The 15,338-nt window shown below is 38.0% G+C and overlaps 1 protein-coding gene across 1 annotated transcript; it reads left to right on the top strand.

Annotated features, from left to right (window-relative positions):
- Window positions 1–6,826: 6,826 nt before the first annotated feature.
- On the top strand, window positions 6,827–7,390 carry LOC112693351 (ATP synthase subunit d, mitochondrial-like). The gene has a single exon (XM_025568362.1). It carries the CDS (start codon window positions 6,827–6,829, stop codon window positions 7,388–7,390), a length of 564 nt encoding a protein of 187 aa, XP_025424147.1.
- Window positions 7,391–15,338: the final 7,948 nt, after the last annotated feature.

The following is a 15,338-nucleotide window of genomic DNA, read 5'->3' as shown; positions in this document are numbered from 1 at the left end:
TACGCTCGTTACGGGATTGCAATCAAGCGGGCATAGGCGTAGACATTTCGAACGTAATGTTTTATTCTTTTCGAATTTTTCCACTCGAGTTTTGTATAATTATTTTATACATTTCCGAACGCTGTTTTGTGTGAACTCTTGACCACCGAATACATCGTGTCACCTATACCGTATAGGTTTCTGCAGTACCGAACGACGTTTCCGAATGCTTGCGTTTATGTACGCATAGGCGCGCGTATAACAATTATGATAAAAAAATAATCATTTTATTTATTTTTGGTAACAAAAAAATATAACAGTATATGATACGTGAGAAATATTATTAGAAATTACTATACGCTGAAGTGAGAGCCTCGAGTCGTAGAGTAAGAGTATTTATTATTCAGTGCCAAACCCAGTGGATGAATAATAATAATAATAAAAAGTAATGACGGTAAGAAAAAACCAAACAGAGATATGTAAATATGTTTATGTGCGCGTGTGTTTGTAATACAACAAGTCGTTTTGGACCGGCTGCGGGTGCACATTTTCCGACGAAGTATCCGGAAGTCCGTGGGCGGCAATAGAGCGCGTGAGGCTTCTCTTGGCCCGTGCGAGAAACCCCTTTACGACGGTTTTCCGCATTAACCTTAATTGGCCGTCGGGTCGGAGGAGATAAGCCGTATATAGCCGCCGGTGTTTTGGACGAAGAAATCCTTTTCGCCCTCCCGGGACCCCGTATTCCTATTTCAGGCGCCGGAACGGCAGGAACGGAACGTCGCAGTGATTGCCGACGAAAACTTTCACGCACAGCCACCGTCGGGAATGGAGTCGGGGGGGGGGGGGGGGGGGGGGGGGGGGGGGGGGGGGTGCATTATGCGCAGTAAATATGCTGATTTCTAAATAATGCTTAAACTATTTAAGTTGAACGACTTCTCAGATGATAATACAGTACGAAATTATTTTCGTTTTTATCGACGGCTGCCGAGTAAGTAAATGCGGGGCTACTAGCAAGTTCGATAACGATATCGAAGCCTCTACGGTACATTCTTAAATTGTATTATTATTTTTTTTTTTTTTTTTACGTTTCGATCCAGAGGGGTGCAAGTGCACCCCTTGCGGCCCACGCGCACCGGTCCAGCAGCGACTACGTGCGTAGGGTTCGTACGTGCGTGGTGCGGAATGATTATCGTTCGCCGTCGAACATCGTCTACGACAAACGCGATTCGATATACGCGTCTTGCTGCGAGCGCATATCGCGGGCGTGGCGGAAAAATGTTGTGGGTGCACGGAAAACATATTCAGACGCGCGGAGGAGTGTTCAATCCTTTCCCCCGACGTCTCCGCGCGGTGAAAAACAATAAGAGAAAGTGTCACGGACACACACGCGTTTTACACGCACGTTACGTACAGGATATGCGCTTATTTTTACGTATTTCGCGTAATACACGCGCGTGAAACGGTACGTGAATCTGTTTCCCATTTTCAACCGCAATACTGCCGTTCAAATCGCTCGTACGCGTTCATGAAAACGATATCGTTTGCGCTGCACAATCGGCCGTTAACGAAATCCTTTTATTTTTCAGGAAATCGAAAAGATATACGTCATGAACGCGCATACCTTCACCGGTAATGCACGCGCATTTTCAATCGCCACGGTAAGAGATTATTCGCAGCAGCGATCCCGACGTCGACCGACAACGATTAAGAGACGCAGTTGCACCGGTAAGAATTTGGGGTTGGAAAAGAAAATAAGGGAAAAATCGTACGTAAAAATATCGCTCACCGTTTTGCTCGTGCATTTTTCCCCGTCGTCTTCGCACCCTTCACTTAAAGTCGCGTCCAGATCAAAACAACCGGACGCCAACGTAACCAACCACATTCGGCTGTGTTCAGACGTGAGAACATTTGGCATGTTGTCCAAATCCGTTCCGAACTCGTCGTTAGTCCGCCTTTGGAAGCCTTCGCTGGTTTAAGCTGCAAACGCTCACAATTTATTTTATACATCCGTTAGGACGAAGACTAAAAATATAAACGAATCGCGTCCAAACGGATGACAAATTCCTTTGACGTACCGCTCTCCGATGGAAGGAGACCGGTGCCACATTCGCCGTTCACGTTCTGTCGCGCTGTCCACGTAAAGGCCAACACCACCGAACAATGTTGTCTCACACGTGCCTTCATTACCATCGGTCGTCTAGTCTGGACGCGGGTTAGTAAAAACAGTGTTTGAAAATTATTTTTACCTGAAATAGTGCGTCCATCGTTTACGGGCTCGCAGAACGTGACGAGTACAAAGTGACATCCGCAACATCGGGATTGTTCGCACAGAAAATCTTATTGCGCGAATATTTGTCCAGTGGCGTAGCCAGGATTTGTAAATGGGAGGAGCTAATCACTTTTTTAGATAAGTAAGGTAAGAGAGGATATGAGAATTCACCCTTTACCCCCCCCCCACCATCTACCACCGAGTTTTTAAATGTAATTCAAGCATTTTAGTATAGTTTTAAAAATATTTAATGATATATAATTTATTATAATAGGTAATAATAATTTTGGTTTCAGTGGTCAGTCACTTGCTCCACTCGGACAGTTGCATCCTCTTAGGCGAATTTCTGGCAAATTCAGTTATTATTTCACTTTCATCGAATTGCTCTTTTTTATTTATATTAACCATAACTAACCCATTCAGTCTGTTTTCCGGCATGGTGCTTCTTAAAAATTTTTTTAAGCGATAAGGTGCAGAAAATATTCTTTCCGGAGTGAATGAGGTAATTGGTAACGTGGCGAATAATTGTAAAAGTATTTTAATGTTAGGTTGAAGATTGGTGCGATGAGAGAGTGAATCAAGAGCAGAATTCTGTTTTGGAATAGTATTTTGACTCCATTGTTGCGTCTATATAAACAGGTCAGCTCTGATTGTAGATGAAGTATCATCATGAAGATCTTGAGCATATATTTTAGCAGCTTTTATAATATTTTCATCGTCATACATATTTAAATTGGCCGGAATAAGTCCTTCAAGTGGCATAACATCGATGAGCCTTTGATTAAAACGAGCATCCATTGATTCTACTAAATAGTCAAGATACACTGTACATATAAACACGGCCCATGGGAGGGGGGCCCTAGTCCCCCCCCCTAGGCTACGCCACTGTATTTGTCTGTTTTCGCAGATGGTGGTTTTTGATAAGTTGATACTTAAGGCACGAGTTTTCGGGTGAATACGCTTTTCGTCCGTCAACGCGTACCACGAGTTAAGACATGACGAATTGAAATGATCTTGAATCGTAATGCGTTTACAAAATCCGATAGCAGTGGCGGTTCTAGCGTACGGGCAGGGTGGGCAGCTGCCCGTACCAAAATTTTTACGTTCACCTTAAAAGGTTCACTGTGATGTTTAAATAAGTAAATAATTAAGGAATTCAAATACATATTTGTTTTTATTATTTACACTTTCATAAATAAAAAAGTGTTTAATTGGTTAATCAGTGTTTAATTGGGAAATCTTTGTTTTTGGAAGCTTCAACATTGTCTGATGTACATCAACAAATAAGTAATTATGGCGAAGCTTTCACTAACTTGAGAAAAGTAGTTGAATTATCTATGGTAATTCCTGTATCCTCAACTAGTGCTGAACGAAGTTTTTCTACTATGCGGCGTATTAAAACTTACTTGAGAGCTACAATGCAAAATCCTAGGTTGAGTAACCTTGCTTTATTATCTATAGATAAAGAGAATTCGGAAAAATTGTTAAAAGACCCAACTCTTGTTCTTGATATGTTTGCAAAAATAAAACATAGAAGATTACAATTTCAGATATAGTAAAAATATAGTTTATATTATACTTTATTATTATAATATGTTAAATTATTTTTTATATACCTAAAGAAAAAAGAAAAAATATATTTATATATATATATATATATATATATATATCTAATTTGAATTAATATTTTTATTTTTTATGTGTGTTAACTGTTAAGGAAAAAACTGTAGCTTAGGAAAATTTAGGATTTAAATTTAGCTTACAGCTTACTTATAAGTGTACATAAGGAAGTTATAAATTTTTTATCGGATAATAGCAACATTTGGTTTCTCTGTGAAAACAAAAGATATTTAATACTTATTATTTACAGAGTTACAATTTACAAATTTACCTACGAAAACAAAATAAACAACAATTTATGTTACTCGCGTACGATACGCGCCTACGTGAAACGGGACGTAACTTGAAACATAAAATATATTGTTTGCCCGTACGAAAATCTAGTCCTAGAACCGTCCCTGTCCGATAGTTGACGTTCCGAAATGGCGCGAAAATTTAACGTTTCTCTGCCTTTGCGTTACGCGTCCGCGCAACCGTAACACGCGGTCACCGGTTCGCGAGCGCGACGGTAACGATACCGGTAATGGTTTACGGTATCGGACCGTTCACAATGGTAACCGCGCGACCGTTTACGTTGCGTTTACTTCACGTCGAAATACCGACCGGAAACGGTTCGTTTTGTGCAGCCACCGCTGACGATATAATTATCCGTCGGATTATCTCTGGCATTCCGGTTGTGCGCGCGTGCGTGCGTGTCGTCGTCGACGGTGGCCCAGCAGCGGAGTGCACAATGATTCGATCGGTCCCCGAACGCGCGCAAATAACTGATATCACTGATAATATCAGTTACGATCATATTATGATCGTGTGGAACGCGCGTTGCGCACGGAATGAATACGTCGAAAAAATACGTTTCGTTAAGTCGGTCGGTTTTCGAAATCCGCTTCAGACGTATCTGAATGTGACGAGCGAACGCTCGGCGACCGCCGATCATATCACACGAATTTTTTTTTTTTTTTTCTCATCTCCGACGACCGTGGACACGAGCAGGCGGAGTGACGTTTCCTGTTCCTTACACGAGTGCGTATGCGCGCATCGCAGCGTAACGTATTTCGGAACCTTTTTCGCAAAGCGCGTTGACAATAATGTTCCGTCCCCCGTTGGTCCTTATTTCACTCCTATCGTCTCAAACGTTCAATGCACCAGCGGTTCTCAACCTTTTCGCGACCCCCTATAATGTCATCATTATGTCTAACGATCCTTTTGCAATGTGAGCGTTGAACATTTTTGCAAACTGTTACTGTTGCATTTATTCGCGAATAAATTTTACGAAAAAAAGTAAACCATAAAAGCCGATTGGCGTTGATCAGTAGAAAAAATATAAACGGAAAAACGATGTAAATTTTCATATTTTTTTTTTAATTTAATTTAACGATTCTTTTGCTGATGTTAAATTGAAATAATTTTTTTTTTCACATGATACGACCCTAAAAAAATTGTTAGTAACCCTTCCGGTTGAGAATCGCTACTATATACCAAGGTCATTATATCGGTACGGCAGTACACGTGACGATCTGATCCTTTCGGGTCGTAAGAGAGTTATGGCGCCCAGAACACGATATCGTCTCCAACTCGTGAGCACCACGCGAAAATCTCCGGTCACCATCGGTCCGTGGGCATATAGTGATCACGATTCTCGAGAGGCGGTACAAGCAATTCAGTAAGTTATTGTCGGTTAATTACGTCGTAATTGTTTCAACCTTTCGTCGTTAATTCGTCACCGTTAACGGTCTTTGTCATTTTGTAGTATTATCTGTATGTATAAAAGAAGACGTCCTTACTGGCCGGTTCATGATCAACGCATAGCCTATGATAGCTAGCGACTTGAACATTTCAAGATTTGTTTGTATTATATAATATAGGCGTGCAACAAGAACGGATTTTGGATAGTTTTGATTTTTTTGCTGAATATTTTTTAGTTTTCTCAAGCGTCTTGCGGTTCTATGTTGATGACGTGTATGCACTTATGTCAGTTTTGTATTTTCTTTTTTTCCTATCCAATAATACAATTTTTCATTAGTTTATTAAAATTGAACTTAAACCTTACATTCGTGGATTCATATTTTAATGTATAAAAAGTAAAAAAAAATATTTATTAAAATATGCACAAGTGCCAAACACTAATAATGATTAATTGATGGTCGTATGAGAGTCACGGAGAAATGCACGAAAATCATTAGAATTCATATACGGTTCGCGAGTGTTCCTCGCATTACTGTGGTGCGGCTTTCGCTCAACACGGTCCTGTGTGTGTCCACCAGACAACGAGACGATCGAGGATTGCTTACGAAGTATACGCGTTAACAGGGACGGCGTGAGGGGAGGGCAATAGGGGCAGTTGCCCAGGGCCCCGCGCCTTAAATTATAACTAAGGCCCCGCGGTTCTGATTTAACTGAACTTAAATATTTTATTAATAGATATTATAAGATTCAACATTTATTTTGCCCAGGGCCTCACAAACTCTAGCACCGTCACTGCGCGTTAACAACACCGAAGCGTATACCTCATCGTCGGTTTGCGCCAGCAATGAAAAAAATACCGTAACAACTATAACTACATTCCGTCGTTTTAACCCGGTTTTTTGGAATTCAAATGGCGAACAACAATGGCATTTTTCAACCAGTTTATTTTTGAATTTTTGTCATCCGGCAAACCAATATTGTATGGGCGTTCGAGTCCTGTGTACATTTACATTTCATTATACGCGAATCGTCGGTTCAAGAATATAGAAGCTTCGGTGATATTTTTTTATGATTATGGAAACCGAACGTTTATTTTAGAATTTACGGTTTTTTATTTTTCTACGCACGAAACAACCTTACATCGTCATAGGAATAACTTAATAACATTTCGAACATACAATGTTTATTCAGTAACATTGCGGTAACCATCTCGCCTCGTCCTGACGTTTTTCGTGCGCTTTTATTTCTAGCTTTGCGTTCAATTTTCATCTCAAAATGGCGGCAGTCAAACGATTTGCTCAATCCATGGTGAACTGGGACGCAATTGCTGAACGTGTGCCCAAAGCGTTCTACGTGGCCTTCAAGTCCAAGTCCGATGCATACATTCGCAAAATGTCGGCTTTGCCAGTTGAGCCTTTGAAAATCGATTGGGCGCTGTACAAAAGTAAAGGTGCCCAACCCGGCGTGGTCGAAAACTTTGAAAAGTTGTACGAGACACTTAAAATCCCATATCCCGAAGACAAATATACCGGGGTTATTGATTGTCATGAAGAAGAAACCGTGAAAGAAATCGAACAGTTCAGAGTTGAAGCCGAGGAAATAATTAAAAAAGCGGAAAAAAGGCTCGAAGAAATTCATAAATTGTTGCCCTTCGGTCAAATGACATATGAAGACGCTGCTTATGTGGTTCCCGAGTTAACAATAGACATGGTGAACAAACCATCGTTCTGGCCACACAGTGAAGAAGATTACATGTTCGATGAACCAGAGGAAAAAAATGTGAAAATTGAAAAACAAAAAAAAGATGATGCCGCTCATCCGGTAGAGAATATTTCATAGTTTTCGGTTCTTTATCTTACACCTTATGTACGCAGTGTGTCGGAAAAGTTTCCGAACTTTCCCGACACACTGTATAAATGTAACTTTGTTTATCCTTTACACCAGTAAACATTTATAAACATTGTTATATATTATAAATGAATGATTACATCCGTCAATTGTTGTTATGTTTTACCCGGAAATATGTATAACAATTGTTCTATTAGTATATTAGATATATTATATTGTATAACATAATATGTTGAATGATTGTTGTATACAGCACATAGACAACCAGACAGTTTAAATTATTAGCTATTAGTTTCGTTGCTCAAGTTAAAATCAAAACTTTCTACAGTATTCGTTTATGTTTTGATTGGCGTGGGTCGTTTATCGTTATGTTATGTGTTTATGTACTTTGATTCGTTTCGTCTTTAAGAGTAGATTAATTTAATACAATATTTATGAAAATCCAGTTTTAATCGAAATCAATACGCTACGGTTAAGTAAACAGCCGTTATATTTAACGACATTTAATATTATGTAAATGGGTTCAATAACTCGAACGTATGACATTAACGAAAACGTTTCAAAAATGAATTTCATTAACACTTAAAAATTTAAATATTGAACATTTAATTATTCTTTGACGGGTCGAAAACAATCTACAGGGCCCGTCGAAACGAAACAATATACAAAAAAAAAAAAAAAAGTAAAAGCATATAATTTTATTAATAATATGCATTAGTACGTAAGTAATTAAACGGTCAAGTTTCCTGTTGTAGTTAATAGATTCAAGTCAAGTTATTGTCTTTATGATCATGCACATGTTAATATGTAATAACAAACAGATGAAAAGCGACCACATTCGATCAGTATCACGAATCCGAAAACTGTGTACTATTATTTTTGTGAAAAATGTATTACTCATGACGATTTATGTATCATAAAAATCATAAACAATTTCGAGGTACTATTATAATCGATTTTTTTGTACATTAAAATTTAGAATGTTTCGAGTTTGCAAATATTAAAATCAGATAAACACTGCTATGTGTCAGTAGAAGTTATTATATTCGTCCCTGGACCAGTACAATTCCCGATAGTTAACAAAGTCGAATATCACTACACTTATTTACTATGAGGTAAGGGTACTTTTATTTTTCTCCTAATATTCCATACATATATGTATTGTTGTGAAAAATATGACGCGAACCTGAAGTGGTCGAGGAACACCGGCTAAGATCTCCAGTTGTAAAATCATCGTAAATCGTATCAAATTAGAAGAAACGAAATAAAGTCGAACGGTTCAAGAAGAGGAATCCTGTGGAATTGTGTCGACGTTTTTCCGAAAAACTATCAAAACTACTTTTATGGGTGCCGGCGGAAAGGGAACTACGAATTTTCCGTGCGGACGCGGATATCCAGTGTGTAGTTGTTCAAATGTTATTCGATTAGCTGAAACGACACAAATCGACCACGTTTCGGTGTGATTTTTTTGTGTTAAAATTACAGAGTTCACCAAAATGACTCGAAGAGTTGCAATGTTTTAAAAGATCAATAAATAATAACTGATACACCGCGTGCGCCGGACCGCTGAATCAAAAACCATATCGTAAACGGGTTTTTTATGTTATTGTGTGTCACAAAATTCCGCCGTGTGTCCGCGTGATTTCGTCCAGCGCCACCGTACGCGCGTTAACGAACGAATACAAACGGATCCGATTCAAAGAGTCCCGATATCGTTTTGCAACATGGTGATTCGGGTCGAATAAAAAATAATAATAGCAACGCGTTGGACACGTGCGCGTCGGTATATCGTATGTAATTTATAGGGTTACCCGCGTCGAATATTAAAGGGAAAAATTACCGACGCGTTTCGGGTAAAATTATACAACGTTGCGATAATTAATGTCAAATATTGTCTCGTTGAAAAACGACATCACCCGCACGTAAAACACAATGTTATTACGGGTGGGCATTAATACGCGCACGTACACGATTATAATAATAGCAATCGTAATAAATACGCATAAACATACCTATATGTGCCCGTGTTACGTAACATCGGTACAACAACAATAATTCGCGAGCAGTAAATTAGCAGGGGTAACACGATTTGCACTGTGCGAAATCTACCCATCGGCTGAAACAACAATATCGTTACGTCTGGCCGTGCGCTCGCGTGTACAATGTAATAACAACAAACAAAACAACCCTCTCGAAACGATTTCGTTTATTTATTCGTTTCGAAAATCCACGGAACGTGTAGGTTGGCCGTAGGTACCGAACGAAAATTACCCGCGAACCAAACGGGCATCGCAGTCGGTACTCGGTAATCGGAATGCGTTCATGCCGCCGTCGGTGGCGATCCACTTGAGCGCTACGAGCAAAACGGCGCTCGTGAAGAGTTACGGATAACTGTTCGTTCACACGGACTACACGAACACGGGGATAGGTCGCGCGGGATGCAATCGAAAACGATCACGTTTATCGCCTCCTCCCCCCCCCCCCCCCCCCCCCCGGCCCCCAACCCCCGCGCGCTCCCCCCCCCCCCCCCCCCCCCGCCCCCCCCGGGACGAAATCAGTGCGGCAACAGTTAAGCCACATAATATTTCGTCTTGTCGACGAAAAGAAAAAAGATCGTCCGACACAGAAATTCCAATATATTTTATGTCTTTAAATACCTACTGATTTAGTCTACAGTTTGATGATGGTTCTTCAAAATTTTCAAACGGACAGTAAATAATCCGAAATGTGTTGCCCTGCACAATGTTGAAAAAATAAAGTAGATCCCGGGAAGGGGGGGGGGATATAAGTTTTCTCCGACGTCCAAAGGACGAGCTTATAACGTTGTTGAACAACAAATTTGACCAAGGCGCTTTCTGTGACAAGTGGTTCCGAAATGTGTAGTTAGACCGTTTTGAAAATTAAATTTTGTATTAACAATCATCGAAATAATTATCGTTATCGTACGTAAGTCGCGAACACTTCGATAATAATATTCCAACAGGGCACGGCGCTCCCTACACCGTTACTCCCTTTAGTAAGTATGCAGTTTCTCCGTGCGGTTGTAACTCCCTCGTCTTTTATTAAAATGTTAAATCGCCACCGCTCGAGAAGTATTATTAAAACCGAACGATAATAATATGCACCACTCACACGTTTACGAAGATCGTGAAAACGGAATATTTAACGATTGAAAACCTTTTACGGCACCGATAGCCGACCGCTGCGGTGTACGACACGGGGCGATCGAATATCTAATTGAATCCATGTCCATTTGCATTTTAGCGGCTGCTCGAATGGCCGGAACCTCGTGTCGACCGACGGCGCATTTCGAAAGTACCTTTCCGCTCGATGGTTTTTATTACCAAAAATATATTCGATCGCAAGCGGTACGGTTACGCGACCAGCGCACAATGGTCTGAAAAGCGATTTTAACTTGTCTAAACTAATATAAACTCTCGTTATATTTTATATTTACAATTAATACGCAAACACATGTTTTCAAGAGTGGCAAATACATTTTTTTTTTTAGAAAAACCAAAGATATTAAGAGAATACAATTATATTTTTTTGTTTAATCAACACTTACCAGATTTTGAGCTTTATCGGATTGAAGTATTAGGTATTTATTTTTTTCGGCACGTTACGTAGACTGGACATGCCCGGTGCAGATGAGACGCACACCGTATGTAAAAGATCTTCATCGTTGTTGACCTTATATTTTTCTCTTGTATGATATTGTCTAAAAATCGTAAAATCTTTGTACCTATATTCCTCGGCTCCCACGGGTTATCTGTTTTAACTCGACATTTTTTGGTCAAAGAGGTCCATTTTTATGTGATATTTCAGAAGTATCATCATCTCAACTACATCCAACTAAAATAAAGATCACGTAATCAATTAATTAGAAAATTGGTGCAAATGGATATATTATAATATCTATACCATATATAACTAATATATAACGATATAGTGTTTTATTTAATAAAATAAAACTATGGTTTAACCGTAATTTTGCTGAATTTTGAATGATATTGTTAACAATTTTAAAATTGTCTAACTTTAAGTACTTACCTTGATTTAAATGATCCATTGTGTAAATGGAAAAAAAAAAATCTTTTGACTTTAAAGATGTGTTCAACATAGCAGTCAAAAGTAAAATAACACATTACGCGTGATTAATTTCAAATGATAATCAGTCAACTTTTAACCGATAATTAAACGTTGATTTGGCCGTTTATATCTACAGATAGTTTGGTAATTGTTTTCAATCAACTGTTTTCTTAAAAATTGCAAAAATTGACGAAAAATTTGAAAAAAAAAAACCGAAAACATTTACGGCTTATCGGTAGTAAAATATTTCCTAGTCGAAAGTAGAAAATTATCGATATTATCAATCAAAGAATTATTATATTTTAAATAAAAGGTAAATGGAAAATCCTGCGTGGATAATATTAGATATTACGAAATCAACCGTTGGATTACGGACTGGAGAGCTTATCGGAGCATTACATAGGATACAATCGTATTTATTAAAAAAATAATTACATGTGCCTTGATGTACAACTCATTGCGTTCCAATAAAGTTTTTTCGATTTAAATTTCGATATCAATGCGTACACGTGCGTTGAAAACCCGTACTTATAAAATACAAACGTGTTCACCGGGTACACAATAGGCCAACGGTACACAAATAAATTGCGGTAGTCGTGTACGTTCCGTATTGAAACAAAATACCTGTCCATTTGTGTTATGATCAAAATGAAATGGTATTTCTCGAATACGATTTTCGGTCGTAATTTTTCTACGCACGCGGTCGGTGTAGTACATGTTTTGGACGTGCAGTAAGCTTTAAAGGTCCTGTTAAACGCAATATCGTGTTCGACGTTAAAAGGTTCGGTGCTATTCATCGGAAACGTGTTTTTCGAGTTAATTATTTAAATGGTCGGGGAGAGAGAAAAATTAACAAAATGCAAATGAGCAATGTGCACCGACGACGATGATGACGACGCGGACGAGTTAAGTGGATGCGGGGACCTCTCCGGCTTGTTAATCTGGTTTTCAGGCAACCGGGCTGAACATTTATGTCGTTAAACTCCCAAAACTGTTTCGAAACAAAATTATTCAGAACGACTACGCAGTGTTATAGAAGTTTTCGTGCAACCGACGCGCGTTTGTTTTCCAAAATTACAGTATCGCTCGAGATCGATATCTCGACTATCGTCGCAATCGACGAACAGCACATTTTTCACACATAATTCGATGTAATTTATTCGCCACACACCACACCGTTTTATATAATTCAACGCGGTACGGATACATACAAACGGGTACCAGGTTATATCTACTATGCTTTCGACGCGTTTGAATGGAACACCGCACTGTTATATTTCTACCTTTTTACGGTCCGTGAAAGTAATTACGGATTATTCCAATTATTGTTAATGTGCCTAACGCTATTGGTGCCCTCGCGGCGGCAGAGTAAAGAATTTTAAATCAACTGTTTTAGATTTTTTAGAAAAGGCGAAATGTATCGGCTTTCTCATAAACAACCACCCAAGTGATCTTATTGAAACGCAATTCCCATGAAACTGAATTCCGGCAGAAGTCAACCGAGACGATTACTCAACAACGGATTTATTGTCCAACTCTTTAAATACATTCATTATTATTATTATTATTTTTATAATCCGGTGATGTTGAATTCCAATACGTTTAAAGCGTAATTGTAAATATATTTTATTCGATTCATTTTTTTATTTTTTTTTATTTTTTTTTTTTAAAAAATCTTTTCCAAATGAATTGGTTATACCAATTGGTTGTATAAATTTTTTTATACGGTACGTATATTGTAAACAAAAAAATACATTTACTAATCAATGATTTAATGTTAAATCGAGTTTGGTTTAAAAAATAACACGACTAAAGGTAGAATGAAGCGTTTACTTTTCAAACATTTCGTGGTTTTATGTATATTTTATTGGTAGGTAACGTTTTTTGAAAATGCTGTAAAATACAAAAGATCTAGTTAAATTGCATTATGATAATATTTATATTGACATAACCGAAGAGTTCTATACGTTTTATTTGTTTTGTATTTATTAAATGAGTCAGTTTAATAATTGCAGTACTGCACGATTTCAGTTAACTATAAAATAACAACACGTGATATGTATTACGAGTTACTTACGATTGTAATTTGTATTTACCTATTGCTCGTTCGTGAAATCGCTTATTTTTATAAAGTATTCGTTATGTCTGTATAATATCGTATGAATCTACGTGAGATGAACGGTGAACAAATAGCAACGACGAGGTATTATTTTTATTTTTCGCTATAATCACAAGCTCCCTTTATGATACACAACGAAAGACCGGCATATTAAATTTGTTATCCATTGTGCGTGCGAGTAAATAAAAATGAAGTGTGCGATATTTTACATTTTTTTTTTTTTTTTATTCCTATAAAATTAATCCTAAGCACTTACTGCGCGAGAATTAAAATTAAACTACGATACTACATTATACGAAATGCAAATTCTACCGCAGGTTAATTAATTATATGTGACGGTGACGTTCAGTGATATATCTACACTCGACGTCGGGCTCCCGCGGCGTTTGTTATGGCCGGTGAACGTGATAATAGCTACTCATGTATGTAAATGTGTAGGCACTATTATACGCACCTATGTTACGCTGCGGTGACCGCTGATCGCGGATCTAAATTCGACTGATGCTGCGGCAATGGCTATCGATTGCGATCCAGTATATCAGAGGTCTTGCAGGATAATGGCGGTAAAATGCACGAAAAACTATTGAATCACACAGTTTGCTGGGGGTAGCGCGTCGTCGTGCGTTCGAAAATGCGTCCGATTAGATGTGTTCGAAATTATATCGATAAGCGAATACAATTATAAAAATAAAAAATGTATAAAATAATTTTCGTGCGGCTACACATTTTAATTATATGACATTCCTCGTAGAAACTCGACAATATTGAAGTCTGATTATTTTAGTCGGAAAACTAAATTTTTAATTCTTTGTTCCCGTTTTTTTGTTGTATGTTTTTCTTTTATTATCCGTTCGACCTTGAATGATTTGTTCTGTATAGCATTCATCCTGAATTTTTTCAAACCGTCTTGTCACTTTATAAACTTCTGGTTGTTTGAAAACCAACCTGTGAACTTTTTTTAAACGATTTGGTTAGCTTGTTAATCGAATTTAGAGGGCGACATCAATACATTTGTCTCTCCGTCTTACATTCGCGTGATGTAGCATATTTGCGGAACATCGTTATGTTGCAAAGAACTATGTTATGGTTGTTGATATACCTTTCCTATCTATTAAATCGACTTCAAGTGGTTCAGCAATATTTGACGTTCTTGACAAATTTGCATCAACTCTTGAAGCTATTGACCACTTGTCAATTGCAAATAGGAGAGCGTCCACATAGTTTCTTAGCTGGTTTACCGTAGATTTAAATATTTTCGTAGTATTTTAAAAGTGATATATGTTGACCAATCAAATTAAATTCCGAGTCTTCCGTGCGCTTCGTGGATATGGTACCAAATATTTTGGAAAAAGTAAAAAAAAACAAACGGAATGGATTACAAATCGAAATACGTTATCGATCACGTACACCGTAGTTTTTTTTAAGTCCATTATTCTTTCAAGTTTCTTTTTACTTTCAAAATTAATATTATTTTCAATCGCAAAATTATTAAACATGGTTAGCACTGTTATGTAATCATCTACAGTTTGACTGGTCATCAGCAGGAGCAATCGCCTCACGGGTTCCAGATAGTACCATATTAATTACTCGTACATAAAATGTAATATTAAAATACATGGTAAAAAACCATTAATTTACTATTAGAATATTTGAATTCGGATGAATTAACTGAAAATACTCATTAGTTGTAATGTATTAATAATAGGTCCAGTTGATTAACCCCCGGGC

This window comes from Sipha flava, unplaced genomic scaffold, assembly GCF_003268045.1.
Source record: "Sipha flava isolate LNK unplaced genomic scaffold, YSA_version1 85_pilon_pilon, whole genome shotgun sequence".
Taxonomy (NCBI): Eukaryota; Metazoa; Arthropoda; class Insecta; order Hemiptera; family Aphididae; genus Sipha; species Sipha flava.
The sequence above is the reverse complement of the archived record's forward strand: the minus strand, read 5'-3'. Positions and strand labels throughout refer to the sequence as shown.